This window comes from Pelecanus crispus, chromosome 5 (genome assembly GCF_030463565.1).
Source record: "Pelecanus crispus isolate bPelCri1 chromosome 5, bPelCri1.pri, whole genome shotgun sequence".
Taxonomy (NCBI): domain Eukaryota; kingdom Metazoa; phylum Chordata; class Aves; order Pelecaniformes; family Pelecanidae; genus Pelecanus; species Pelecanus crispus.
In genome coordinates, this window is record NC_134647.1 from 55,093,613 (window position 1) to 55,117,807 (window position 24,195).

General features: G+C 44.7%; 2 protein-coding genes across 7 annotated transcripts in view; both read left to right on the plus strand.

Moving 5' to 3' along the window:
- The first annotated feature begins 310 nt into the window (after positions 1-310).
- LOC104038647 (dimethylaniline monooxygenase [N-oxide-forming] 4) lies at positions 311-6,749 on the plus strand. The gene is made up of 9 exons (XM_009493085.2): positions 311-539; positions 1,839-2,009; positions 2,303-2,491; positions 2,838-3,000; positions 3,404-3,549; positions 3,902-4,101; positions 4,281-4,633; positions 4,951-5,020; positions 6,362-6,749. The coding sequence occupies exons 1-9, from the start codon at positions 444-446 to the stop codon at positions 6,747-6,749; spliced, it is 1,776 nt and encodes a 591-aa protein (XP_009491360.2). The 5' UTR covers positions 311-443.
- Positions 6,750-7,881: 1,132 nt separating this feature from the next.
- PRRC2C (proline rich coiled-coil 2C) overlaps positions 7,882-24,195 on the plus strand; it is a 76,261-nt gene continuing 59,947 nt past the window's right edge. For all 6 annotated transcript variants that reach the window (XM_075711567.1, XM_075711568.1, XM_075711569.1 and 3 more), the window contains exons 1-2: positions 7,882-7,916; positions 19,276-19,384. The gene's annotated coding sequence lies outside the window, so the exon portion shown is untranslated. The remainder of the gene's footprint in view (positions 7,917-19,275; positions 19,385-24,195) is intronic.

A 24,195-nucleotide genomic window follows, 5' to 3' on the forward strand; every position in this document is an offset into this window, starting at 1 on the left:
GTGTGCTAGGGTCCCCAGAGACTGAGATAAAATGGCAGAGAAATTAATGGTAATAAATGCAAAGTAATTCAGCAGGGGGGGGAAAAGCCAACCTGAGGTGTACATACAAATTGTCTCACGTCTTATCATGGGGATCTGAATCATGGTGAATAGGTGTCTCAGCACATCGGCACATAGTTCGTGGGTAGGCAAAGCATCAAATCAGAGGCTAAGAATTATTAGAAAATGAATTAAATAAACCCAGGAAACTAGGTGATGTATTAATCCATGGTTCATCTAGATTGCTGTAGTAGAAAAGGTATAGAGGGGATGCCAAGTGAGCGCCTGCCCAGTGCAGGCAGCACACGGGGGTATGGATCAGGACAACCCCAAGCTGCTGCCAAGGCTGGGGCAGTGGTGAGCAACAGCGTGGGAGTCCTTGCAAGCCCAGTTCCCTTGGGATTATGGTCCAGATTTGCACACAGCACCGCCACGGGGAGGTTGAGAACTTTCTGCCAGCGCATTTAAACACAACAGAGTGGGGGAGCATGGGTGTAAAGGTCGGTGGTGCAAGAGCTGCGGCAAGCTGCCCGGACTTCAGCCTTTCCTTTAAATCTGCGGCTGGAGAAACTCAAAGCAAAGTTCAGCTGAAGCCTGAGCAGTGAAGGCACAGCACTGCCCCACAAGGTTTGCTCCTCGTTTCTCTCTGGCAGGGTTTTGCAGGCTTTAAAAGCAGGCATCCGGCTCTCCGGGCTTTTTGGCATTCGCCTCGGCTTCACCTAGCTGCTGGTGGGGGGAGAGGGGGTGTCGTGGGGACCCTCCGGAGCAAAGTCATCCGTAGGCAGCACTGGAAAACAGGGGTGACTTTAGCACCCCAGGCATGTCACTACCCTTTCCCAAAGCTAAGGGAGGCTCCGGAAAACGGGGGGCGGGCGAGGGTTGATATGTCCTGTCCTCTTCCTGCAGACCAAGGAGCGGCTCAGGCTGGGCTTTTGGATGCAGAGGCTTTTTTTTTTTTTTGCGCCTCCTTCATTTTTCTCTGGCTTTCTGCAGTTTCCTCTAGTTCCTGTTTATGTTAACTTACTTTCTGACACAAAACATGTAGGAAAAAAGTTACAGATGACTCTTCCTTCAGACTCTGTAGTAGGAGTGTTTGTTACGTAATCAAGGTTCATGCGGGTTCATTTTTTTCCTAGTTTCTTTGCTTTCCAGTCAAGCTCAGTGCAGCTCAGTTTACACACCCCAAGCTTTGAGTTCCTCCCATTTATACCCTGTGTTTCCTGGGTTTCTTACCTTTTGTATATTCTATAATCCCAGCTGCACTTTCCCGGTGCTGTCTAACTTCTGAATCACTGCACTGTGCTCTTGCTCAGTCAGGCATCACTTTTTCCTTTTAAAAAACCCTTTTTGTTTTCGAGAAAATGCCCTTTAATGGAAAATTAAAAAGGAAAGCGTGAAAATGAGCCAGCTTAGCTGAAATTGCTTCTTGAAAAGGTTTCAGGAGGATCGCTTTGTGCAGGCAGAAGCAGACAGCTGCGAGCCCCTTTGCGTTCTTTGCATGCCCTGGTGTGGGCCAGGAAAGGGAATAAATAGAAGCAGCAGAGCAGCAAGATTTAAAAGTGCCTCCTTTTTCCCCACCTGCAGGGAGGAATTGCTGGGCCCTTGCTGTGGGCTTAGCACAGAGGGAAGGGTAATGAGCAGCATCCGTCTGTAACGCTTGAGTCAGGAGCTGGTGATGGCTTTCTCCAAGGAGTTTTCCTCCATGGACACCTGCAGCCAGTGAAGACCAGGGTTGTTTTGCTGGGGATGGGAAGAAGGGACTGGTGTTTCTGCTAATTCCTGGGCTATTTTATTTCCAGTTGCTTGCACGCCAGCCCGTTGCCTGCTGGAGGGACAGCATGGTGCGGCGCGTGGCCATTATTGGGGCCGGCGTTGGCGGGTTGGCCTCCATCAAGTGCTGCCTGGATGAGGGGCTGGAGCCCACCTGCTTCGAGAGGAGCGAGGACATCGGGGGGCTCTGGCGCTACACGGTTAGTGGGCTCTGCCTCTGCGGGGAGGTTTGTCCCCTCTCTCCAATGCCCTTTGCCTGCGGCACAGATGAAAGGGTGGCCATGCCCTCCGGGACCATCCCTGTCCCAGGCACGGAGCTCCCCCTAATTCCAAGGTGGAGAAGGAGATGGAGAGAGCAGAAGCCATGGTCACCAGGTGGTAGTCCTGGTTTATTCCTTGTACCCAAAATACAAGGAGAAAGAATACTTAAATACTTTGGGGGGAGAAAGTCCTTCCCCGCACACCTGCAAATGGCACTGCTGGCTTCACACAGGACTCCACAGATGGTGGGAGGGTCAGCGTGTACCGGTCAGTTATCACCAACACCTCCAAGGAGATGTCCTGCTTCAGCGACTTCCCTTGTCCAGAGGATTTTCCCAGTTTCCTACCCCACGGCCTCCTCATGGAGTACTTTCGGATGTACGCCCAGCACTTCAACCTCCTGCGGCACATACGCTTCAAGGTGAGCAGGGACGCAAATGCCATGGGGAGAAGAGCCATCAGTGGCTGCAGATACCAGGGCATTGCCCAGGTGGGACAGGACAATGCCTGGTGCAATCCCATGAGGACCATATGCCTTTTGCATCCTGAGCGCAGCCTTTTTGGCTCCATGTTTTAAATTAGCCTGCTCAAACATGGGCTGCCTGGTGTGTCCCCCCCCCCGCAGGGTGGGATTTAACAGCTTCAGAGGTGACATGCAGCTCCCCAGGGACCCAACCTGCCCCCGGCAGCCCCAGCCCTTTGCAGGCAGGTCCTCTCCGAAATGCAGCACAGTCCCTGACTGCTGTTTTGTTGGGCTTTGGTGCAAGACGACAGCCGTCAGCGTGAGGAAACACCCGGATTTCGCCACCTCGGGCCAGTGGGAGGTGGTGACCGAGACTGACAGTGTCCAGGAGTCACACGTCTTCGATGCCGTCATGGTTTGCACCGGCCATTACCAGGAGCCCTACTTACCATTGGCTTCTTTTCCAGGTAAGCCCTGCCTTGGCAGAAGGGTGGGCTGGGGCTGCCCCCCAGGGTCTCACCCAGCACCCATGTGTCCCTTGGCTGCATTTTCCTCTGTAAGCCTCCCTGCTCCACGAAGCCCCCGCACTGAGGCAGGTGGGACTCCCACCCCGTGGAAATGGTGGAGGTCATTCCTGGGAATAGGAAAAACACCTCATAAAGATGCAGCCAGGGTCTTGCATGGGAATTTGCGAAGCAGAACCGAGCCAAGGAGGTGCAGGAGGGTGGCATCACCTAGGGAGCCAAGACCTCCATGGACTTCTCAGCTGCAAGCAGAGGTGGAGTGCCAGGGGCTGCAGAGGGTCCAGACATGAGGCTGGGGCAAGCAAATGTATCTGGCAGTAGGAGATGCTCCCTGCTCTCTGCCTAGGTATCGACACTCGCTTCAAAGGCCAGTACCTCCACAGCCGGGAATACAAAGATGTGGAGGCTTTCCGGGGAAAGCGGGTCCTCGTGGTTGGCATAGGCAACACTGGTGGTGACCTCTCCGTGGAGCTGAGCCGCGTGGCTGCAAAGGTACAGTTCAGCAGTGGTGCAGAGCCCGGCCAGTGACCATGAGAGCTGGTGGCTCAGGGTACACGCAGGAAGTTTTGCCCACCAGGTTTCTCAATAAATAGCACTTCAAATTGAGGGCAATTGAAGAAGCTCTGCAATTCCTGGAGAGTTTGAGCCACCTGAGGAGTTGCCATTCAGCAGCTGTGGGAACTTTGCAGAAGCCACCACAAGCTGTTCGGTTTATCCAGATACCGTCTCCTTCCCTCGGGATAGCCCTATCGGCTCCCAAGTGCAGGAGATTGGATTTGCAATTCAGGGCAAAACTGGCAACAAGATACCTGGGCAGGAGGCCGAGACCTGCTTTCTCCCCCAGGTGTTCCTCAGCACCAGGAGCAGCACGTGGGTGCTTAGCCGGGTCTCGGATCATGGCTTCCCCTTCGACATGGTCAACACCACCCGCCTCAACCACTTTCTTGAATGGCTTCTCCCATCAGCCCTCATGAGGAGGATCAGGTTTTGGAAGGTCAATTCGTGGTTTAACCATGAGAACTATGGCTTGGCTTCCACCAAAAGGTGTTTTTTCTGACTATTTTGTTGGTTGGTCAGGGGGTTTTAATGGCTTGAAATGCTCAATTTTTAATTTTAGGGGATATTTGTGGAATAGCAAACCATTGGAGGGGAACTCTGGCCATGAAAGACGTTTCAGGTCCCTCCCAGATGCTAACATTGCTGTTCGCTTTTCCACCTGCAAGCTCCAACTTCAAGGTAATTATCAATGAAGAGCTGCCATTTTGCCTCCTCTCTGGGACCGTTGTGTTGAAGCCAAACGTGAAGGAGTTCACCGAAACCTCTGCTGTTTTTGAAGATGGGACAACCGAAGAAAACATAGATATGGTGCTCTTTGCCACGGGCTACATCTTCTCGTTTCCCTTCCTTGAAGAGTCGGTTCGCAGCCTCTTTGACGATAACCGTTCCCTCTATAAACACATCTTTCCTCCCCAGCTGGAAAAGCCGACACTGGCCATCATCGGCTTAGTCCAGCTGACCGGCTCTGTGATGGTGGGAGCAGAAATGCAGGCTCGCTGGGTGACAGGGATCTTTGCAGGTGAGAGACAGGGTGCAGGGATGGGGGAATCTGCTGGGGTAGGAGGTTTGGAGCAGCCTGACCTGCTGTCCACAGAGCCTATGCTGTCCACAGGGCATGTTTCAGCTCCTGTTGCAATGCCCGTGGTGGCCATGGGTATTAGTAGCACTGTAGCCTTTGCCCCTGCAACTGCATCCCCATATCCCTGCTGCTTCATGCACACTGCCATAACCAGAAAGCATAAACTCTCTCAGTAAAGGGGCTTGGAGCATGGCAAGGGGGTGAACTTTTCAGCTTAAGGTGCTGCTGGAGGTCTCTGGTTTCTCTGTTCTTCTCAGGCTGGAACAAGCTCCCTCCCACCAGCAGGATGATGGCTGATGTTTTGAAGAAGAAGCGGCTGGTCAAAAGGTGCGTGATGCTCCTGCGCTTGGGGTGCAATGGGCGCTGTGTGCCAGGATAACTCCAGGGAAAGAAGAGCTTTATGACGGTCATGGGAGGGACCCACCTAGGACACCCAATTCTTCTTGGATGCATTTATTCCCTCACCACCCATAGCAAGGTGGGGAAATGCTGTTGTGGCTCCTTCCTGGATGACAGACCAAGATACCAAGGGCAGGGTGCTCTGGACCAGCTTACAGCAAGACCCAAGGACCTGCAGGTCCCCTCCACCAGGCCTCCAAGCCATGCCCTCATTCCCAGCGTGTCAAGATGGAAGTTTGGTTTCCTCCAGACTAAGGGTGCCATCTCGTGGCTTCTCCCTCCCAAATCCAGACAGCACAGAGCACTGGGGTCAGGGCCAAGACCCATCCAGAAATCCCACTGCAGCCAGGCAATGCAGGTGGGGGGCAGTTTGGTGGCAGTTTTTGACAGGTCAAGATGAGTATTAGACAAGGCTGGAACTCATCCGTCGTGTACGTGGGAGCTAATGTCCTGCCTTGTTGTCACTGGGATTTTACAGGAGGTCGAGATGTGTCCTCAAGGCTGTGGGATGGGTGACAGTAGATGTGCTTCCTTGCAGCAGCTTTTGGGAGCAAGAAGGGGACCTTGGGCCAGGCAGGGTGCAGGCTGAGTTAGATCTCCCAGAAAGGCAGAGCTGGCTCAAAGGACACTGATGAAAACCTGGAACAAAACAGAGCCACAGGGATTGTCACCAGGAGCCCCAGCAATTGCAGACATGATGCTGTTACACAGAAATACGGGAGTCTGAGGTGAAATGGAGCTGAACTCGAGGCTGTCCCAAATTTGCTGAAGCAGATTGAGTACATGTCCTCCCTCTTGCAAGGGAGATGAGGCTTCAAGCAGAAAAATCCTGGAGGTCCCTCACAGCATGGGAAGCTTTCTGCATCTCCCAGTTCTTCCCTGTCCCTTTGGCAGTCTTATCTGTGAATGTCTACTCCTCTACCTCTCAAAATCGGCCAAATCTGCACCTGTGAAACTCAGGGAAGGACGTAGCATGGGTATTTGTGTCATTACAATGATGGCAGCATTATGCTAGAACCGTTTTTGAGGTCACAACTAGGCTGCAGAGGCAAAACAAGCTTCTTCCTACTCCCTGCCCCAGGTAACTGCTGGGGACTAATCCCACAGAGGCTCTTTTGATGCCTTTAGGTTTATTTGGGGCTGAGGGGGCTTGGCCCCAGAGATCAGGGCTTGACTAGTGTCCAAGCCCAGAGCTTTTACTTTCCGTGGAGCTGGGAACTGAGATGGGATGATGCTGTTTGATTTTGTCTCTTTTATGCCCTGTTGAAGGAATCCATCCGAGAGGGAGAACTTGAAGATAAGTTTTATCAGCTACACGGATGAAATTGCTTCCTGTGCTGGTGTAAAGCCCAGCATGCTGAGGCTGCTCCTGACAGACCCTCGGCTGGCCCTGGCCATCTTCTTTGGCCCCTGCACACCCTACCAGTACCGACTGATGGGACGGGGGAAGTGGAGCGGGGCCAGAGATGCCATCCTGACTCAGTGGCAGCGGACACTGAAGCCCTTGAGAACTCGGGTGGTGGATGACTCCTCCGACGGCTCCCATGGCTGGCGCTGGATGTGCTTTCTGGCCCTGCCGGTGACTCTCACAGCAGGTTTCCTCCTCTCTAAATACCCCCGGCTGGGCTGGAGCCCCCGGCCATGTCCCCAGCTGTAGAAGAAACCCGGTGAGGCCCAGTCCCGGGCGAGCTGGGTGCGAAGCTGTGCCGCTGCCAGGTCCTATCAGCGGGGCTGGAGCTGGCCCAGTGCCAGCAGGAGCCTGGACCCTGGCGCTGTCTGGTGTCCAGCCTCCTCCTGCCGATGTTTCACACCCACCAAGGACTGTACGGAGCGTTTACCCCAAACCTGCTGCAATCCATGCCCGCGTTGCACCAGCACCAGGCTGGATCTCCAGAGGGCTTTTGGGAAGAGCCATTCTGGGACAGGCTGGTGTGCAGGGGGCCAGCCTTCCTCCCCCTCCTGCCGCCCAGAGCTTCATCCATAAAATTTCAGCAAGACCCACAACATCATGAGATTTTCTGAAACACTGACTGTAGAGATCTTTGTATTTATCTAGTAACTTTTGGGACAGGAAGTAGAGAGCCACAAATAAACCTCATGGATTTGGTCTTCTCTGATGTTTTTATTAATGGTTTATTATAAGTAGTGGGGGGGTCAAGTGGACCCAGTACCCCCAGTTGTGGCAGAGGGGAGAGCCCCATCCTAGCAAATAATAGACACAGTGACAAATCCAGGTGGGTGAGCATCCCCGCCATTGCCCGAGGAGCCTCAGGCTTGGAGGGAACCCTGAAGCCTATGGGGAGAAGGCAGAGCCTCCCCACGCACCCACGGGTGCCTTCAGCTGGGGATCTTGCTGCAAAGCCAGTGGAGGGGAGCTGCGCGCTTGCACGTGGGCTACAGCCACTTCCCTCCCGGAGAGCGTGTCCCCAGCCGCCCCCCCGCCACAGAGCTCCCGCTCGGCGGCAGCGGGCGCAGGGCTGCCGGTCCCCACGCGTGGGGCCGGGCAAGGGCGGGGGGGGAGGGAGGGGGGCAACGGCGCCGCCAGGGGGCGCGCCCGGGCGCCGCGCGCCCGCCCGCCCGACTGCGGCACAGCGTGGCCACGTGAGCAGCGGCGCGGGGGCGGGGCCGGCGAGCGGGTGCGCGCGCGCGCGCGGCGCGGTGAGGTCAGACGTCGTTGGCGCCGGCTTGGCCGCCCGCCATCTTGGCCCCTGTGTGGAAGCGGCTGAGGCGCGGCGTCGCGGCGCCGGGAGCGGCAGCGGCCTCGCCGAGTCCGGGAGGCCCCCCCGGGGAGGCCGGAGCGCCGGCCCGCCGCGCTGCGCGCCAGGTAAGCGGCGGTGCCTCCGCTTCCCGCAGCGCCCCGCCGGCCTGCGGCGCGGACCGGCGCCGGGAGGAGCGGGCGAGCGGCCTGCGCCGCATGGCCCCGGGCGGGGGCGGCTTCCGCCCGGCCTGGCGGCGGCAGGCCCGTGGCCGGCGGAGAAGCGGGTGCTCCCGGGGGCCGGCGCCCCGCTGCCCGTCGCGGCCGGGCGGAGGGAGAGCGGCGCGGCGCTGGGCCCGCGGCGGGCGGGCAGGCCGGGCTGCCCCGCGCCGCTGGGCCGCACCGCATCGCCGCCCGGGGCCGGCCGCGCCCCGCGCCGGGCACAGCGCCGGGCCTCGCCCGGGGGCGGCGGGAGCGGGCTGCTGTGCTGGGGGCGGCTGAGGGCCGCTCTTGCGGGTGTGATGCTTTTTTCTCCCGCCCTCCCTCCTGTCCCCCGTTCCCCCCGCGTCCCCTCCCCCCTTTCTTTTTTAGCAGCTCCTGGTCTCTGTCTCGAGGGAGATTACTCGAGAAACGTGCCGGCCCCGTCGTGGGTTTGCGCGCACTTTGTGGCTGTGATTCTTCTTCCAGAAACGCGGGGGGAGGGGAGCCGAGCCTTTTCTTACGGGATGCTGGAGGCACATGCAGGGCACAGCGCTTTGGTTGTCTGACTCTGAAATAGTCATCCACGGTTCTTGAGATGTACGGTAAAAGGTTGTTCCTGGCTTATTTGATGTAAGACTGAGAAGTAGTGTTCAGGAAGGTATTGTTTGTGCTCGTAGGGACAAGATTTGTAGGGGTGGGGTGGGCAGTGTCAGGGGTGTTCTTATTGATAGCGCTTAAAGGATGGTGTGAGGATGGTTAGATGACATGGCTAAAATTCAGGCAGCCAGCCTGCAGTGGGCATAATGGGAGCCATTATCTAGGGATGCAGGAGTTGAAAATCTTGAGGCTAAAGATGGCCCAGACAGTTTCCCATTCGGGTCCTATTTATGGGGAAGGCGGACATGTATGAGAGCATGGTGCTCGGCATGGAATGGACTATTTCTTTCCTTTTTGTGTCTCACACCTGCTTTGTAAGCTTGTTTCTTTGTGAAAGGTCTTGAACTCTCTGTCATTGAGGAAGGACCATTTTTCCTTGACTCTCTTTGATTACTGGGATCAGATGGGTACGTTAGTAGAAATTAGCATTATTTCCGACAGAAGGAGCAGGACTGTAATTTTTAATAGCTTTGTTTCTTCTGCAGTGAGAGATCAGGCCTACCCGTTGTCTCGTCTTAAGAGCTCTGCTCAGACAAGAAACTCCTTTTGAATGGGGGAGGAAACAGGACATGATCTCATTTGTCCATCAGCGTGAAACAAAAGGATTACCATTTAATACTGACTGCCAGGAGCTGAATGGCTGTCAATTTTCTTTTGAGTTACATAGTCTGGAGAATTTTTCTTCAAAGTTAATTTTGCAGTGTTTTAGTGCAACTCTATTACAATTTCCTTGGGACTAAGAGATCTCAAACTTTTGGGAGTTCTTTGAACTTGGTGAATGTTCAATGAAAAGGTAGTTTGTCCCTCAGAATATTGTGCTCAGTGAGTGAGGAGTATGACCGCTTTGGTGGAGGTGTGTGCTTAAGAGGTGGCTGTTTAAACTGAAGTGAGAACTGGCATAGGCTAGTGCTTGTGTGTGGAGACTAGGATTATGGCCTTTGTGTGTGTCTCTGTCACCTGGAACTCTGTCTTGGTGTATATGTATTTCCTGTATAAAGTGGATTGCTTTGGTAAACAACAGCTTGTAAAATACGTATAAATCAATACACAGTCATTTCTGTGAGTTTTGCTAATAGAAATGTTCTGTCTTTTTGCAGCTTAGTAGCAATTTATAACTTCTTTACTCTCATTTAGGTTTCCTGAAAGGAACAGTAGCTTTTTGCAGAGCAACCTGTAAAAATAGTTATATCAGTCTACAGCTTTAACTTGGTTGGTGGAGTCCTTGTTCAGTGGTACAGATTTATGGTATGTGTCTTCTGTAGGTCCTGTTTCCCCCACATCCTGAAGTCTGCTAGGGAAAGTGAAACAGGCCACAGAGAGCAAGGGAAAGATGATTGTTCTTTCTGAATGAATGCTGTATGTCAAAGAGGAGGAATGTAAGTCAAAGTAGTGGGTATGTGGTATGGGATTGACTGCAGCCAGGTGTCCTAGGTTACTGAAAGTGCAAGCCTTTTATTCCAGAACATTTTCCAGGCTAACTAACGGGAGTGATGTGAAAGTGGAGAGGGGGTGGAAAATGTAGTCTAAATACCATATAAGGATGGCATGGATAAGAGGCTTAGATGTGGAGATAGAAAGATAGAGGTAGCTCTTGCAGAAGGATTAAACCCTTTCATAGTGTGCTCTTGCAGAGGAGTAAACTCGTGCATAGTAGTGTATTGGAGATGTGAGTGAAGAAAAAGTATTCCTCTTTGATCCTTCTGTTGAAGGAAGAGTGGGACAGCTTCTGAGGCCATATACAGTAATGGAGGGTTTTGGGGGGGGGTGGGGGGATGACACAAAAAACAAAAACCAGCAACTCCACCCTGAAAATGCACCACCTTTCCACTAGTTGGGGATGGATGTTGGGCTTGTAATGACGGGGCTGCCAGTGGTGTTTTACTGGTATAACCAGTTGTTCATCTTCTGTAACAAATTTTTTCTTCGCTCAGCTTCATGCCCTCCTTTTTTTTTTTTTTTTTTTGGGTCTGGGTTTTACAGAACCCCATGGAAATGTCTCATGGGTGAAAGCAGGTGTAAGAACAAAAGCTGAGATTTGTGTGAGGAGGTGGGAGGAAATAATGCTGTGTATGTGTTGGTGACACAAGAACGGAGTAGACAGTAGTCTTAAAAAATGCATAAAGAGCAGAGGAAGATGAAGTCCTAATAAAAATCAGATGAAGACAGCTTTTATGTCTACGAAGAGCAGGCTAACAGAAATAGATTGTTTTTATTACAAATAGCTCAACTATTACATAACATTCTAACTAAATGCTAACGAACTAGTCTGTTACAGATTGCAAATGTATTAAAGGGAGAAGCTGTGTATTGTTTGCATTGTTCATGTTTTTATATATCTGACATTGTCTTGATTAATGGTAAAATTATAGTGCAGAATCAACATTACATATCTTCAATTTGAAGTATGATGGTGATAAAATTTAACTGATATGTATTTGAAAATAATGTGGGCTACACTTTCAGGTGCTTACAAAAGTCAGAGACAGGAATTACTGCACTTCATATTCAGGTACATCAAATGTACAAGCGGTGCCTGAAGAACTGTGGTATCACCTGGTGCTGGGTGACTGAGAGAAGAGGTGTCTATTAAATACCTCTTTAAATCAATGTATAGCTGATTCCTAAGTGAAATGGCAGCTTTACTCAATTTTTAGTTAGTTGGGATGTAAGATGTAGCTCACCATGCTCAGAGGTACTAAACAGTTCTTCATAGTAAACCCAGGAATGACTAGGTTGCATGGTTTTTGCCACACTGCTTGCTTAAGCTAGGAAATCAAACTTTCTCTGCTTAGAAAAGCAAACCTTTTCAGGCTGTCCTCATTAAATCATGTAAACAGCTACAGCTTGTTTTAAAATTAATGTTTTGTAAGCATATTCCTAGATTTTTAGTGTTTGTAAATTTTAACTTATAATTTGAAATTATGACTGTAGACTTAAATTGTATTTGCAGGAGTAGTAGTTTAAGTTATTCTTGTCAAAAAAACCATTATTTTAACTGATTTGAGTCTTCAACTAAGGTGAAAGTGGAGGAACATCTTCATTTTGTTTGAGAAGTGAATTATTTTCTCCCAGTTTAAGACTTCATGTGCTTTAGGACTTAATATATTTTCTTCTATTTCAAAGTAACCATATTCTACCGAAGGACCTCACTGTCTCTAGATCAATGCATTGATGCTTTCATTTTGCAAGAAAGAAATTATTGTATTTACAGGGCTTGTTTTATGATAGTGTTTAGGACAGTCTGTGCTTCTTGTACACATGTATCTAGGTGTATATATAGGTGCACAGCAGAAGCGTTCTAGTGAGGAGGAACAGTAACATTTTCTCTTGCCAATATATATAAATAGTCTGTAGGAAAGGATGTGTTCTAGTAAGAAAAACTTGCCTTTGGCTTGTGATATAGCTACTTGGTCAATTTGTTGGAGTCACCTTAGGAGATGTTTTTCATGCCACAAATCAACCTGTCAGCATGGAGAGAGCTTTGTAGTATGCACTTAGCTTTGGATAAAGAAAAGTTTCTTGATAAATATTTTGATAATATATTGAGCCTTCTTAATTATTTACCTACTGCATCTTGAAAGCAGAGTATCAAGGGACACATGGGATTTTTTTTTTTTTCCGAAGCAGAACAAACAGAACCAAGAGCAACTGAAGATGTTAAATTTCATCTGCAGCCATTTGGCAGATGCAAGTTAACTTCCATGGAAAATGGGTTCTGTAATGCTGAAAAGGCAGATACATAAAGCAGGGTATGCTGATAAGGTTTTTCTAATTTAGCTCCTCATCTTTTTTCTTTTTTTTAACAAAGCATGAATTAATCCAGTCTAAAGCAGAGGGCTGAAGTTGACCATTACTGTAATTAACCAGTGTTGTCCAGAACTGTTGTCAGTGTGGTTTTCACAGCTGTGTCTCTTACATGCTGAGCATTCTTTCAGTGAAGGAGATGGTCTCTGCTCCAGGGAACTACCAAGTCACAGGGAAAAACATGTAACCAGAGATCCAGAGGATAACAGGCAGCAGGTAGAAGAGACTGTTAGTGAGCAGCCATCAGCTCTCTCCAAGCTGGACCAGACCAAGGAGGAAATTCTACTGCCTTTGCACAGGAGTGAAGTGTTTTATTGATGCTGTCAATGGTGTATTATAAGCTGGTACATTTGGCAACCCTGGCTCTCATTATCACAGTGGTTCTATCTTTGATATCCTTAAAAGCAAATATGCTGTAACATCTCTTAATACAGAGGCAAAATTATGATTATTTTTTATGTACATGAATGAGGTTAGGAATATGGTAGGAGTTACAGGAAAAATCAGAATTTGGGTGTTGACCAAGGTGGGAAGTTTTGATGGTGGTGACAAGTAGCTTAAGTTATTATGAAACTGATTAGAGTAACTTTTTGAACAGGTTTTTTATCGTGCTAAGGTTGTACAGAACTCTGTATAGAACTGTTTATTGTGTAGATTCCTGCTGTTGATGACTGCCTCCATCTTCAGGTTGGATCCTTTAATAACAAAAGTATTTTGAGAAGGTGAACAGAAAAAAAGTTGGAAAAAATAGCTAGAGAAGAGGGAGTTCATTTTGGCACATCTGCTCTAAAGAGGAATGAAAATCCTTACGGATGTAGCCCTAGAGTGGTTCTTGTGTGCTTCCAAAATATTCTGAAAGAGCTCATGAACAGAAGAGCTTGCCTGAACATTATTTCAAAGCAATATCTAACTAATTTCTGAAGTAAAAAACCTTAGCTGTAGCTATTTATGTTATTTAAGGACTGATCTATGGATAGGGGCTTTGGAAAACCAAGTTTTGTATAAAAACTTTTACTTATTTGCCACTGGGGTCAGGGATGCTTTAAAGGTGCAGAAAGATACAATGTGGAGAGAAATCCACTGTTCAGAGTGAGTTGTGGTTCCTTGGGGAAGAATGCTGCAACTAAGTGTCTCTTCCTCTGTCAAGAAATGTTAATTATTACAGTGGAGCTTGGAAATTGTGGTAAAGAAGCAGGAAATGGAAGTCTTGAAAAAGATTCTTCGAGTTATTCACAGCAAGGAATGTCTTTACATTTGTCTCTTAATCTGTCCTGCTCTCTTCCACTGTCCAGTTCAACATGGGGTGGGTGGGGAGGGAGGTGGAAATATGCTGCCAGTTTGTTGTGGTTTAACCCCAGCTGGCAACTAAGCACCCACCACACAGCTGCTTGCTCAGTTCCCCTCCATCCAATGGGATGGGGGAGAGAATTGGAAGAGTAAAAGTGAGAACACTTTTGAGATAACAACAGTTGAGATAACAACAGTTTAAAAATTGAAATATAGTAATAATAATAAAATGTAATGAAAAGGATAATAACGAAGAAATAAAACCCAAGACAGACAAGTGATGCAAATGAAAAACAGTTGCTCACCACCAACTGACTGATGCCCAGCCTGTCCCTGAGCAGTGGCCCCCCGGCCAGCTTTCCCCTAATTTACATACCGAGCAGGATGTCATATGGTATGGAATACCCCTTTGGCCAGTTTGGGTCAGCTGTCCTGACTGTACGGCCTCCCAGGTGCTTGTGCATCTCCAGCCTTCTCAGTTTGTAGAGCATGAGAAGCTGAAAAGGCCTTGACTTAGTGTAAGCACTACTTAGCAACAACTAAAATGTCAGTGTGTTATCAACATTATTCTCATACTAAATCCAAAACACTGCACTATACCAGCTACTAGGAAGAAAATTAACTCTATCCCAGCTGCAACCAGGACAGCATTGTTTCAGAGTTTGTAATAAAGTGTGAGGGCTTTTGCAGTAAGAGTATTAGAAATGAAAGGGGAAAAATGAAACTATAGAGAGATGGGTAATTTTAAATGGCTGCAACTCCTGCTGCTCATCTGTCGGGAATCCGGTCTATTTTCATGTACCTATTGATTATCTTTCATCAGCTTCCTAAAAGGAAGTGTTCTGCACCAAACGCTGTGACCGACTTAAGGAGTCAACTCTTGTTCAGCTCAGCTGTTGTTTCTGGTAACTTATCCCAGACAGCCACCTGCAGAGGAACAGATCCTGAGCGCTGTTCAGCCTGCGTCTGGAATCAGATCTGCTTAAGTGTAGCCGGAAGGGAACCACAGCTTGCTGATACTCTGTATGTTTAGAAATAAGAGAAAATCCGTTAACATGTGGAGATTTCTGTTTCCTTTATTCTTGCAAATGGATCCTCAAACCCATCATCATCACCGGTTCTGATTATTCTTTCCATGCAATTAAATCTAAATGTAGCAAGTGCAGAGAAGTGCCAACCATTTGCATATTTTCAGCACTTTCATTTGAACAGACATGGGAACATCTGTATGTCATCAGTTGTATAGCTTCTTTTGCAGCCCCACTGTGGACTTCCCTTTTGCTCCCCTGTTCTCAGCCTGACAGAGCAACTGCTACTCAGGATGCCTCTGAGGAGGAGACTCCCCATGTTGCTTTCTGTGTGCATGGGGACAATGGGTACGCTGGTATTTTCACCTTTCCAGGCTTCTGCTGGATAGTGTGATGCAGTTGAGCAGGAAACAAAGTGGTACTTGTAACAGCATGCTAAGTGTGTTTGTAATTTTTTTAAGGGACTGTTTGTGATCTTTAACAGATGCCTTTACAGAGAGTGGCTGTGGTCAGGATAAACTGCCCTAAATTACTTAGTTAAGAAGCCTAGTGAATAGTTGTAACTTTTTCAGTTAAAGAATTCTGATAGGTAAGACAGGTCACATTAGTTTTCTGTATTCAGAGAAGAGCACTGCCTACCAACCTACTATTTGAGTACTGCACTTTGATAGCAGGTACATGGCTTGTTTCTGCAAGAATTTGCCTTAATTTATTCCCTTATCTTTTTCTCAAATAGGCAGCGATTCAGTTTTCAGAGCTTTGAAGTTTTCTCATTCTTCTAAATAATGGAAATTTCTTTAATAAATGCTTTTGCAAATCTTTAAAATAAAAATGTCATTTGGCATCTGCAAGTTGAAAAGCTAATTGGGTGAAAGCACTTACATCGTTCTGTTCCCAGAAGTAACGAGAACATATCTCATTATGATGCTCTCTTTAATTGTATAGAAACTGTTCTTACTTTTTTTTCTGGTCCTGGCTTCCTTCCAGCATTTCAAAACTCCTGCCACAATTAAAAATTTACGGTTTTGAAAAGTTTCTTAACCAACTGCATGAAACCGTAAAATCAAAAGTCTGTCTTGCAAAAAATTTGCTCTGATGCTTAGTGACAAAGAAATAAAGACTTCTAAAGAAATTGTCAGGCTAAGAAGGAATAAAATAGCCTGCCTTAAAAGTGAGCTGCAAAGAAGTTTGGATCTTAAATTTTCAGAAATTAATACATTTTTAGTTGAAATATTTTTTGTATTCTTGCAAAAACATGTAAATTATTCTAATTTATGTTTGAGGATTATCAAAACATGGCAAGAATAGCTGTGTTGTGTTAGTGCATTAGCTTTATGGTGTGCTAGTTCTGACGTGTGGCACATGCTGTCGGTCTCTTTACTGGAATATCTTGAAAAATCCTTTCTGGCAAAGAAGCTGTTTAAATGTACTCTAACTTGAAAATGGGCTGGTACTTGAAGGAATGCTTCTAATACAGTACAGTTAGTAGTAGTTATTAATCTTTGTCATTTTTACTTGAGCTGTAGTGGTGGTATTAACTTTGTTTCCACTAGTCTGGTTTACATAGAATAATTAAGTAAATGAGCTAGATACTTCTAATACCAATGAAGGTTGTAGTATATTTTACATGGTCACTATACCCCACTGATGAAATTTTAGTTTAGTAACTGTTGTTCTCATATAATATGGATAGTAGTCTTTCCAGGCTCTGGAAGCTTTTTATTCATGTGTCAGTGAGAAACAAGATTTGTTTTGCATTGCTGCTTTGTTGTGCCTCAACCTAAACTGGGAATTGCTCTGAAAAGAATTGTAAGCCTATTCCACTAGTCTGTCTGTCATTACTATTTGCATTTGCCAGCAGCCATACAGAGAACTATTTCATTAAGCATGAGTTTACGTTTACTTCATTCATCAGTGGGAAGCTATCTGGGACAAATGCAGCCTTCCAAAACCATGACTGTAAGGACAGAAGCAAGATATGCTGGATCAGTGTTGAGGTTGGTGTGTTAATAGCAAGACCATTCTGGTCCATTACAGTAGAGGTGAATGCTGAACCCAACATGCATTTGGTCTAGTGGCAAGTATGAGGTTTCTGATACTCATCATTTTATGGTGCCTGTGATGCATGCAACTATGGTGTACTATGTCAACCTTTAAGTCCATTCTCTTTGTTACGTGGTTGTATGGAAATTCCATTAATATATTAGCCTAGAGAACTACCCCTTGTGTTGCAAACAAGTTTGAAAAAATGACTAAATTTTCTAAACTCAGAAGCCAAATTAAAATCACTTCCGTCTACATCTTTTAAGCCAGTCATCAATTTTCTTGGCTACACAGAAGATTAAATGCTTGGGGCTGAGTCTGGATGTTGAGTATTTCACTCCTTGAAGGTACTTGAATGCTGGTGTAAGTATAGGAGAGGATTTCTGTAGGAGTCTTGTGTGCATAAAGGTCCTGCTGCTGGAGATAGCAGATGTTGGATTTTCATTTCAGAATTGTGATGTAAATATTCTGAGCAGAATGGATTTTAGGGAGCTTGTGCATAAGCTGTACAGTTACTCTTGAATTTACTCAACTGTACTTTAGGTGTTCAGGGGGACAGTATGTGTGGCTTTGCCTGAGTGGTGGAACGTGGAGGTGCAGTGATAAGTCTAATGGTGTTCCAGACTAGGAAGTTGTAGGCCATAGTAGAGGCTTTTTTTTGTTAAAACTCTCTGGTGATACTTGTACCCTTTTTCATTATCTAACTTCTGGTAATTCAAAGAATTACATTCTACTACTATTTTCTGAAATTCTGGAAATAGTGTTTAATGTGACAAGCAAAAGGGGGGAGCTTTGGAGCTTTAAGTTTATCATCTGTACTTAAGTTGAAGATACAAAATACTTTGAAGGGAGTTTCTTAATTTGACCTTCTTTGATACTTGACTTTGATACTTGATACTTTTTAAAATTGATTTCTATTTTAATTATAAACTTATCTTGAAAATAGAAAGCTATTGTCCTTCCTTTATGGAGGATGTAAATTTATTAGAAAACTGACTAGAAAGAGTGAAAGCCTTAATGTAAAGACATAGGAGCAGTAGTCTGAGGAAATGTTCTTCCCTGCTGGGAAGAAGGGCGGGGGTTGGTTGTTAGTCGGTCCTGAATTTCCTTTAAGTCACCTGTTCATCTGCTGCTGGTTAGTAGGTGTCTGCACTCTGGACCTTGTTCACTGCCTGTTGCTTGGGAGTGTGTGTTGCTTTCTTCTCTTTTTCTGTGGTGATGTGCTGCCTTTGTGTCTTCCTAGTGATAAAGTAAAAGTTAAATATGTTTCTGGCTCTTGGTGAGCGTCTGAATGAGTAACAGTGAAACTACCCATAAAAAGTTACTAGCCACTCCGCTAATTTGAGTCACAGGGTGGGAACTTCAGCTCAAATCATACCCTGTAGGAACTTAATTCCCATTGACTGTAGCAGGAGATAGAGGCCTAAAAATACTGGAGGCATTGTGGCTTTAGTCTAAAATTTAAACTGAACCTAAATTTCAGTTCATCAGCCTCTTCCAGTGAGAGGTGGTGCCAGAGCTTTGTTCTTCCAGCTTTTTTCCTTGGAAAAGAGTTGTTTTGTGTGTGGTGGGTTTTTTTGGGTTGTTTTTTTTTTTTCATTTGAACCACTTCTTTACTGTCCATTCCTTGATATGGTGAGGACCTGCATTGAATGTTATCACAGCCAAATTAATTCTGTGTAGGGCTTTGGAAAGAACCTTTCTCTTAGTTTCAAGAGAATTTGCTTTAGTATGTGGCCATCTCTTTACAAATGTGACAAGAAAGCATTTCAAAAAAAGTTAGGTAGTCATTGTTTGGTCATCTTTTAGTACCTATCAACCTTTAAAACCTATCTTTGTAAATCTCAAAAACATGTCTTTTTGTTCTTTGATAATTTGTAACATGCCTTCTGTAGTCAGTCTTATACTATCTATTTTAAATGTTTCATTGATAGCACTTTCCTCTAGTGATAAAACTGGGTTTATGTCTCAAATGTGGAAGAAGCTACAGCCAGAAGAGTACTTAAAAGTGTAATTATAAAGCTAAAGTAGACAGAGGTTTTACATCTTCTGCACGTACAATAGTCAAGAACTGAAACACATTTTTAGGGACGTGCTTACTAATTTCAGCATTTTGTTCATAAGAATGTCTGTATTTATGTTTCAGTGCCTCTTTACTTCTCCTTCCTTCCTTGTAAAAGGCAAAAGTAAGTGTAAGAGCTGTGTTGAAGAACAGCTTCTCTTATCCAGTAGAAAGTGGGAGGCCAAAATGGGGCCACTGGTGTAAAATATGGAAGAAAGTGACATACATAAACATTGAAAGCATTGAATCCCTGGGTAACAGTATTGCCTTAGATCATATTTAGATAGTATTTGTCAAAATATTGAACAGCTTTTTTTTTTTTTTTTTTTTGATACTTGGAATATAAACATGGAAAAAAAATTATCCTCAAACTAAATGAAATGAAAACTGTTCTTTCTTTTCCCAGAGTTCTTAACTAGCTGTACTGGCATCATTCTGCCTGTGAGGGCAGGGGACCATAACGTCTCTGTTACCTGAGGTCACTTCAGAAGGAGAAGATTTCATAAACAGTACAGGTATCAGAAATTATCTTAGCTAAAAGAAAGAAGCTGTGTGATGCATTAAAATATCTAGTGCATTTTTGACAGTTTTATTGCCAGTGTGAGTTTATACTGTCTGTGGCTTTTTGATCGCTTGTTATATGAGTACATTTAAAAAGACATGTTGATTGTGATTGAGCCTATGGATCAAGGTTCTTCTGGCAGGGCTGTTCCACAGGAATATGATTTCTGTGCATGTTAAGTGAAATATTCATGGACATATAGTTAAATATATATTCAAATCTGTGGCTAGAGACAAATTTGAGGTTTGCATGGTTGCTGTCCTTTTATCTGTGGCTTTTTATTCCAGCCAGCTGCTCTTAACTCATTATTCCTTTTGTTCTCAAGAATGCACTGGAAAAAAATGAATAGAACTGACAGATTATTTTAGTCTGTGCTAATATTTTTCTGCTGCAGGATGTGCCCTAGAAGTTTATTCTAAAAGTGTTAGTCATTGCTATTAGTGCCATGTTAGACTTGAGAGACTCCTAATAAAATTTCGATGAGATGTTGTGGTTTGTTGCTGGTTGTCCTGTTGGAAGGCCATGTTCTAGGTGACTAGTATTCCTTGCAGAAGACAATTCAACAAGCTGGCTTCCAATCTTTCTAATGCAGCAGAAGATTTGCTTGCTCTGTAGATTGCTAGTTTAAAGTAACATATGCTTTGTGGTAAAGTTAGTTTCTGTGTAGACTTTTTGTGGGTGGCTAATTTTGGTTGTTTTTCATTGCTTAGCTTTGTAACTATTTGACTGTTGTTAGGTGTCTCTTAGAACTGATGCAGACATATTTGTGGATGCTCATTTCTGGCAGCCACAGACTGCATTTTTATAAGATGCATCTATGGGATAATGTCCTAAAATGGGCGCCTTCTGTCATGATCTGTTTTCTCCCTGACATACCTAGTTTTGGTAGTGTCTTGGAAAGACTTTCTTAGGCTTTAAAGGGGAGTAATTAGAATAATGATAGAACTAGCAAAGCCTGCTTTGCTACAGCTTTGTCTCGTGACAGAGTGCTTTGGTTCTAAGGAGGAAAACTCATTTTGATTTTCTGTTTGGTGGCCGTTAACAATACTGCTCGATAGATTATCTAGTGCTTCAGGGATCGTCCTGTGCTACAGTTTTTCTTCTGAGGTGAAGGGTGCAGAAGAGATGGAAAAGAAAACCCTTTTAATCACCTACTCAGCCACATACCTTAACAGAATTTATAGAATCAATGCAATCTTTGCATTGTGTACCCTCTTTCAAGCTCTGCTGAAGAACAGTGAGCCCAAAATCTAGAGATGGGGAAGAAAAATGGAGATGGACATGTGTATTAGCCTGGCTTTCTAAAGAAATAAAACTTGGTATAGATCTTGTTCAAGAATGAGTTGTAGTGATATCTACCCAGAACTCTTTGAAGATCTGGAGAGCTTCTACTCTTGTAGGTCATAGAGCCATGTCTGAGGTACATGAAATAGAAGCTCAAAAGGCCCCAAAATCTTTACTGCAATTTTCATCCTGCTTAGCAACAACCTACTTGACAATGAACCCTGCTGCAAATTGTTCTTGGAGCGGGGGGAATCCTGACCTTAGAGGCTTTTTTTATTAGATACTTTGATTTGACAGAGACTTTTGCTACTTAAGTGTCACTGGAGGTTTTTGAAGCTTGTTTTCATGTCAGATTAAGCTGACTAGTGCTGAAGCTATTAAGAATGCTTAATAGTGCGATAAATGGCCAAAATGTTTGGGTGTGTGGGTTGGTTTTTTTAACAAAAATTGGGCCTGAAAACCTCAGTCCTAGAATGATGCTTTGGGCACTAGAAAGCTGTAAATATAAGGTCATCAATAAGAGATTGTTAGTGTGTATTGTTTATAAACATCCATGTCAGAGAAGTGAAGTCAGTATGTTTAATCGTAATTCCATTTGTTACTTGTATGCAGCCTTCTCTGTGCAAAACCATGTATTCAATAACTACAATATTTTTGAGTGTTCATTTAAAATAACAAGGTTCCTTGATAATGGATTACATTAAAAGAAGGCTTTTTTGCATTCCAAGTACATTGAATCCAGTATTGTATGTTTCCCTGGTTTAAATTGGCTTTATATTTCTGTGAATTATCTAAATTACTCTCTTTTCTGAAGATCACAAAGTTGTTTTTCAGAATTTAATATCTAGCTGCAGATTATGCTTAGGTTTTACAGTTAGGAGGCAGCTTCTTCAGTGAACTTCTAGAATCTAAATAGGCCAGACTTAGAGTTGAAATGAAACCTTTCCTTTCTTGCTGAAATTTTTAATGCCACGTTAGTTATTTGGGGTTTTGAACGCAATGGTCTTTTGAAATTAATAACACTGAATTTGGGAACATCTGCCTCTAACATCATTTGAGCATGTGACAAAAAAGCTTCATTTTTTTCAGTTGTATTATTCAGTTCCAGAACTTACCAGAACCACATTCTTCAGTGTGCCAGAAACAAAGCTATTCTAAGAAAAGTGGAGTTATGGCTGGATATAAATGACAAATTTGTATATGATGTTTTTTGCCCCTTAACCGCTTTCTTTAGTGTGCTTAAAATAGTGTATGAAAAGTCTTTCTGGACTTGTTTCTTGTTTTCTGTTTTGAGAGAGGTGCTAACATGTCTCAGTTATTCATAAACTTTCATATAGTGTTTTTTATGATGTTTCCCACTTCACAGATGGGCATTTGAGGCACTGAGAGTTGAAGGTTCTAGGAAATCTTCAGCGGGTTTGAGTCTTGAATGGTATGCTTTGCCTTAAGTCATTGCAGTTCATCCTTCTCCAAATTTAGCCAAAATACAGCCCTTGGAGTGGAGGTGGCAGGGACTAGATATCCTATCTGTGTTAAACAGGGAATGTGGGAATTATTCTAGTATTTACTTAAACCTTTTTAAGACTTCAGAATCCTTGGAAGCTAATGTACAGGTTACCTGTCCTAACTGATTGTGTTCTTGTAGGCTAAATAGGTGTGGGATTTAAGAAGATAAGACTGCATAAAAGATAACTAATATTGCTGAAGAAGTCTCTTGACATGTTAGACTTGTGTAAAAAATAAAGACTTGTTTTGTCTAGAGGTTTAAAAACACAGTGTATGAAATACGGATCTAGAGAGTTTGTCATGTGGTCATCTGTGCTTACATCAGCTAGGATGGGATGTCTGAAAAATACAGGGAATACTAATCTTTCTCCCAAAGGTGAGGAATGGTGTGTGCTGTGCCTCAAATATATACAGAAACATATTAATTGGAAGACCATAACATAGAGAATACAGTTATTTCCTATGGCAGTAGTAAGAGTTGATCTGCCCCCACCAAAAACTGTGGATGAAGCAGCTAACTTTCTACCTGAACCTTTACACAACTCTTCCCCTTTCCATGCCTGTCTGTACTTCTTCACCAAGACAACAAAATACTGTAGCTTACACAGAATGCTGTTCTGTTCTCGCATGTATGTAAAACTGTTTTTTCATATATATAATGAAACTACAAAACACTGAAATGGACATGGTGGGAGAGAAGGAAGGAAGCCAGAGAAGCATTGCTGAGTTAAGTTGTTAGATGTTTTAAACATCTTAATGCTCCAGTCCTCACAAGTGACCTCAAAATATGTAATACTTTCTTCCTTATTTAATCACATAAGAACTTTTTTCCAAAGTGGAGGTAAGATCTTTTCTAGTCTGCAGTTGGTCCTAATGGAATACTGTGCAGAGTTTACAGACATTTTGGGGAATTCTAAAATGATCAGGAGAGCTAGGAACTTAGTGGAAAAGGTCTGTGTGGTATGCATGGGGTTTTTGTCTGCTGGGTTTTTATTATTATTTTAAAAATACAATTCTGCAGTCTGGAATATACTGCATTGTTTGCTTTTCTACCAACTGTAAGTATCTAAGAGGGCACAAGTAAATACTCCTTAACAGATACCAGGATACCTAGAATTTATGGCACTTACTGTGCTAATTTCTGTACACGTCCTTCTGAGTTCATTGCAGGATCTGAGTAAGCCAACCAGTTGCAGTATGAAAAAATAGACTGGTACAGAAATTACAGTAATTTTTAACCTTAAAATCTTCAGGCCATAGTGAAGGTTAGTTAACTTATTTGATAACATTACAGAGCAGCTGAAAGGTAATCTTTGCTCCAGAATTTTGGGAGCATTGTGCCTTCTGTAATTATGCATAATAGTAATTGTAGTCATTCAAAATGAACCACTGACTTGCCTATATTTCTTAATAGTGCAGTGAACCCTGCCAGCTGCTTGTACTGTTGTCTGTTTTCTGTTCACTGTCATCGTAGTTATTTAATTTTGGTAAGTAGTTCTGACATCTTTTATATGTTGCTGCTGTTCAGAGGTACACAGCTGTCTCATGTTCTTACTCATATGACAGTCTAAACCTGGTGGACAGCATCACTTCACTTTTAAGGATTTGACTAACAGAGTTCAGACTAACAGCTACCTTACTGATTATAACAAGAGAGATAAATATTAGGGCAAATTGGGAATCACTTGGTGAGTCTAGTTTGCCAACCTATTGTATGCATAAATTAAAACATGTCCTATGTTAAAATACCTTGTAGGTGGTGCTATAGAGGGAATGATTCCAATGCTCTGGTATTGGAATGTAGCATATACAACTAAAGTTTGAGTGAAAAGGCAAAGGTCTTGGAGCTGGATACATTTCATATGGCTCAGAACCATGCAACTATCTCTATATCTGTTGTTAGGTGGCACTGGGTGCTTGTTTAACATGTGACCTGGCAGGTATGTTTGTAGAGGGCCAAATGGGCTCTTCAGA

Bases quoted from the DNA above. Each gene is read 5' to 3' on its own strand.
- LOC104038647 (XM_009493085.2), top strand. From the start codon at position 444: ATGGTCCAGATTTGCACACAGCACCGCCACGGGGAGGTTGAGAACTTT. The intron at 540-1,838 runs GTCGGTGGTGCA...TTTTATTTCCAG, and splicing joins GGGGGAGCATGGGTGTAAAG to TTGCTTGCACGCCAGCCCGT. The intron at 4,102-4,280 runs GTGTTTTTTCTG...TCCACCTGCAAG, and splicing joins GGCTTGGCTTCCACCAAAAG to CTCCAACTTCAAGGTAATTA.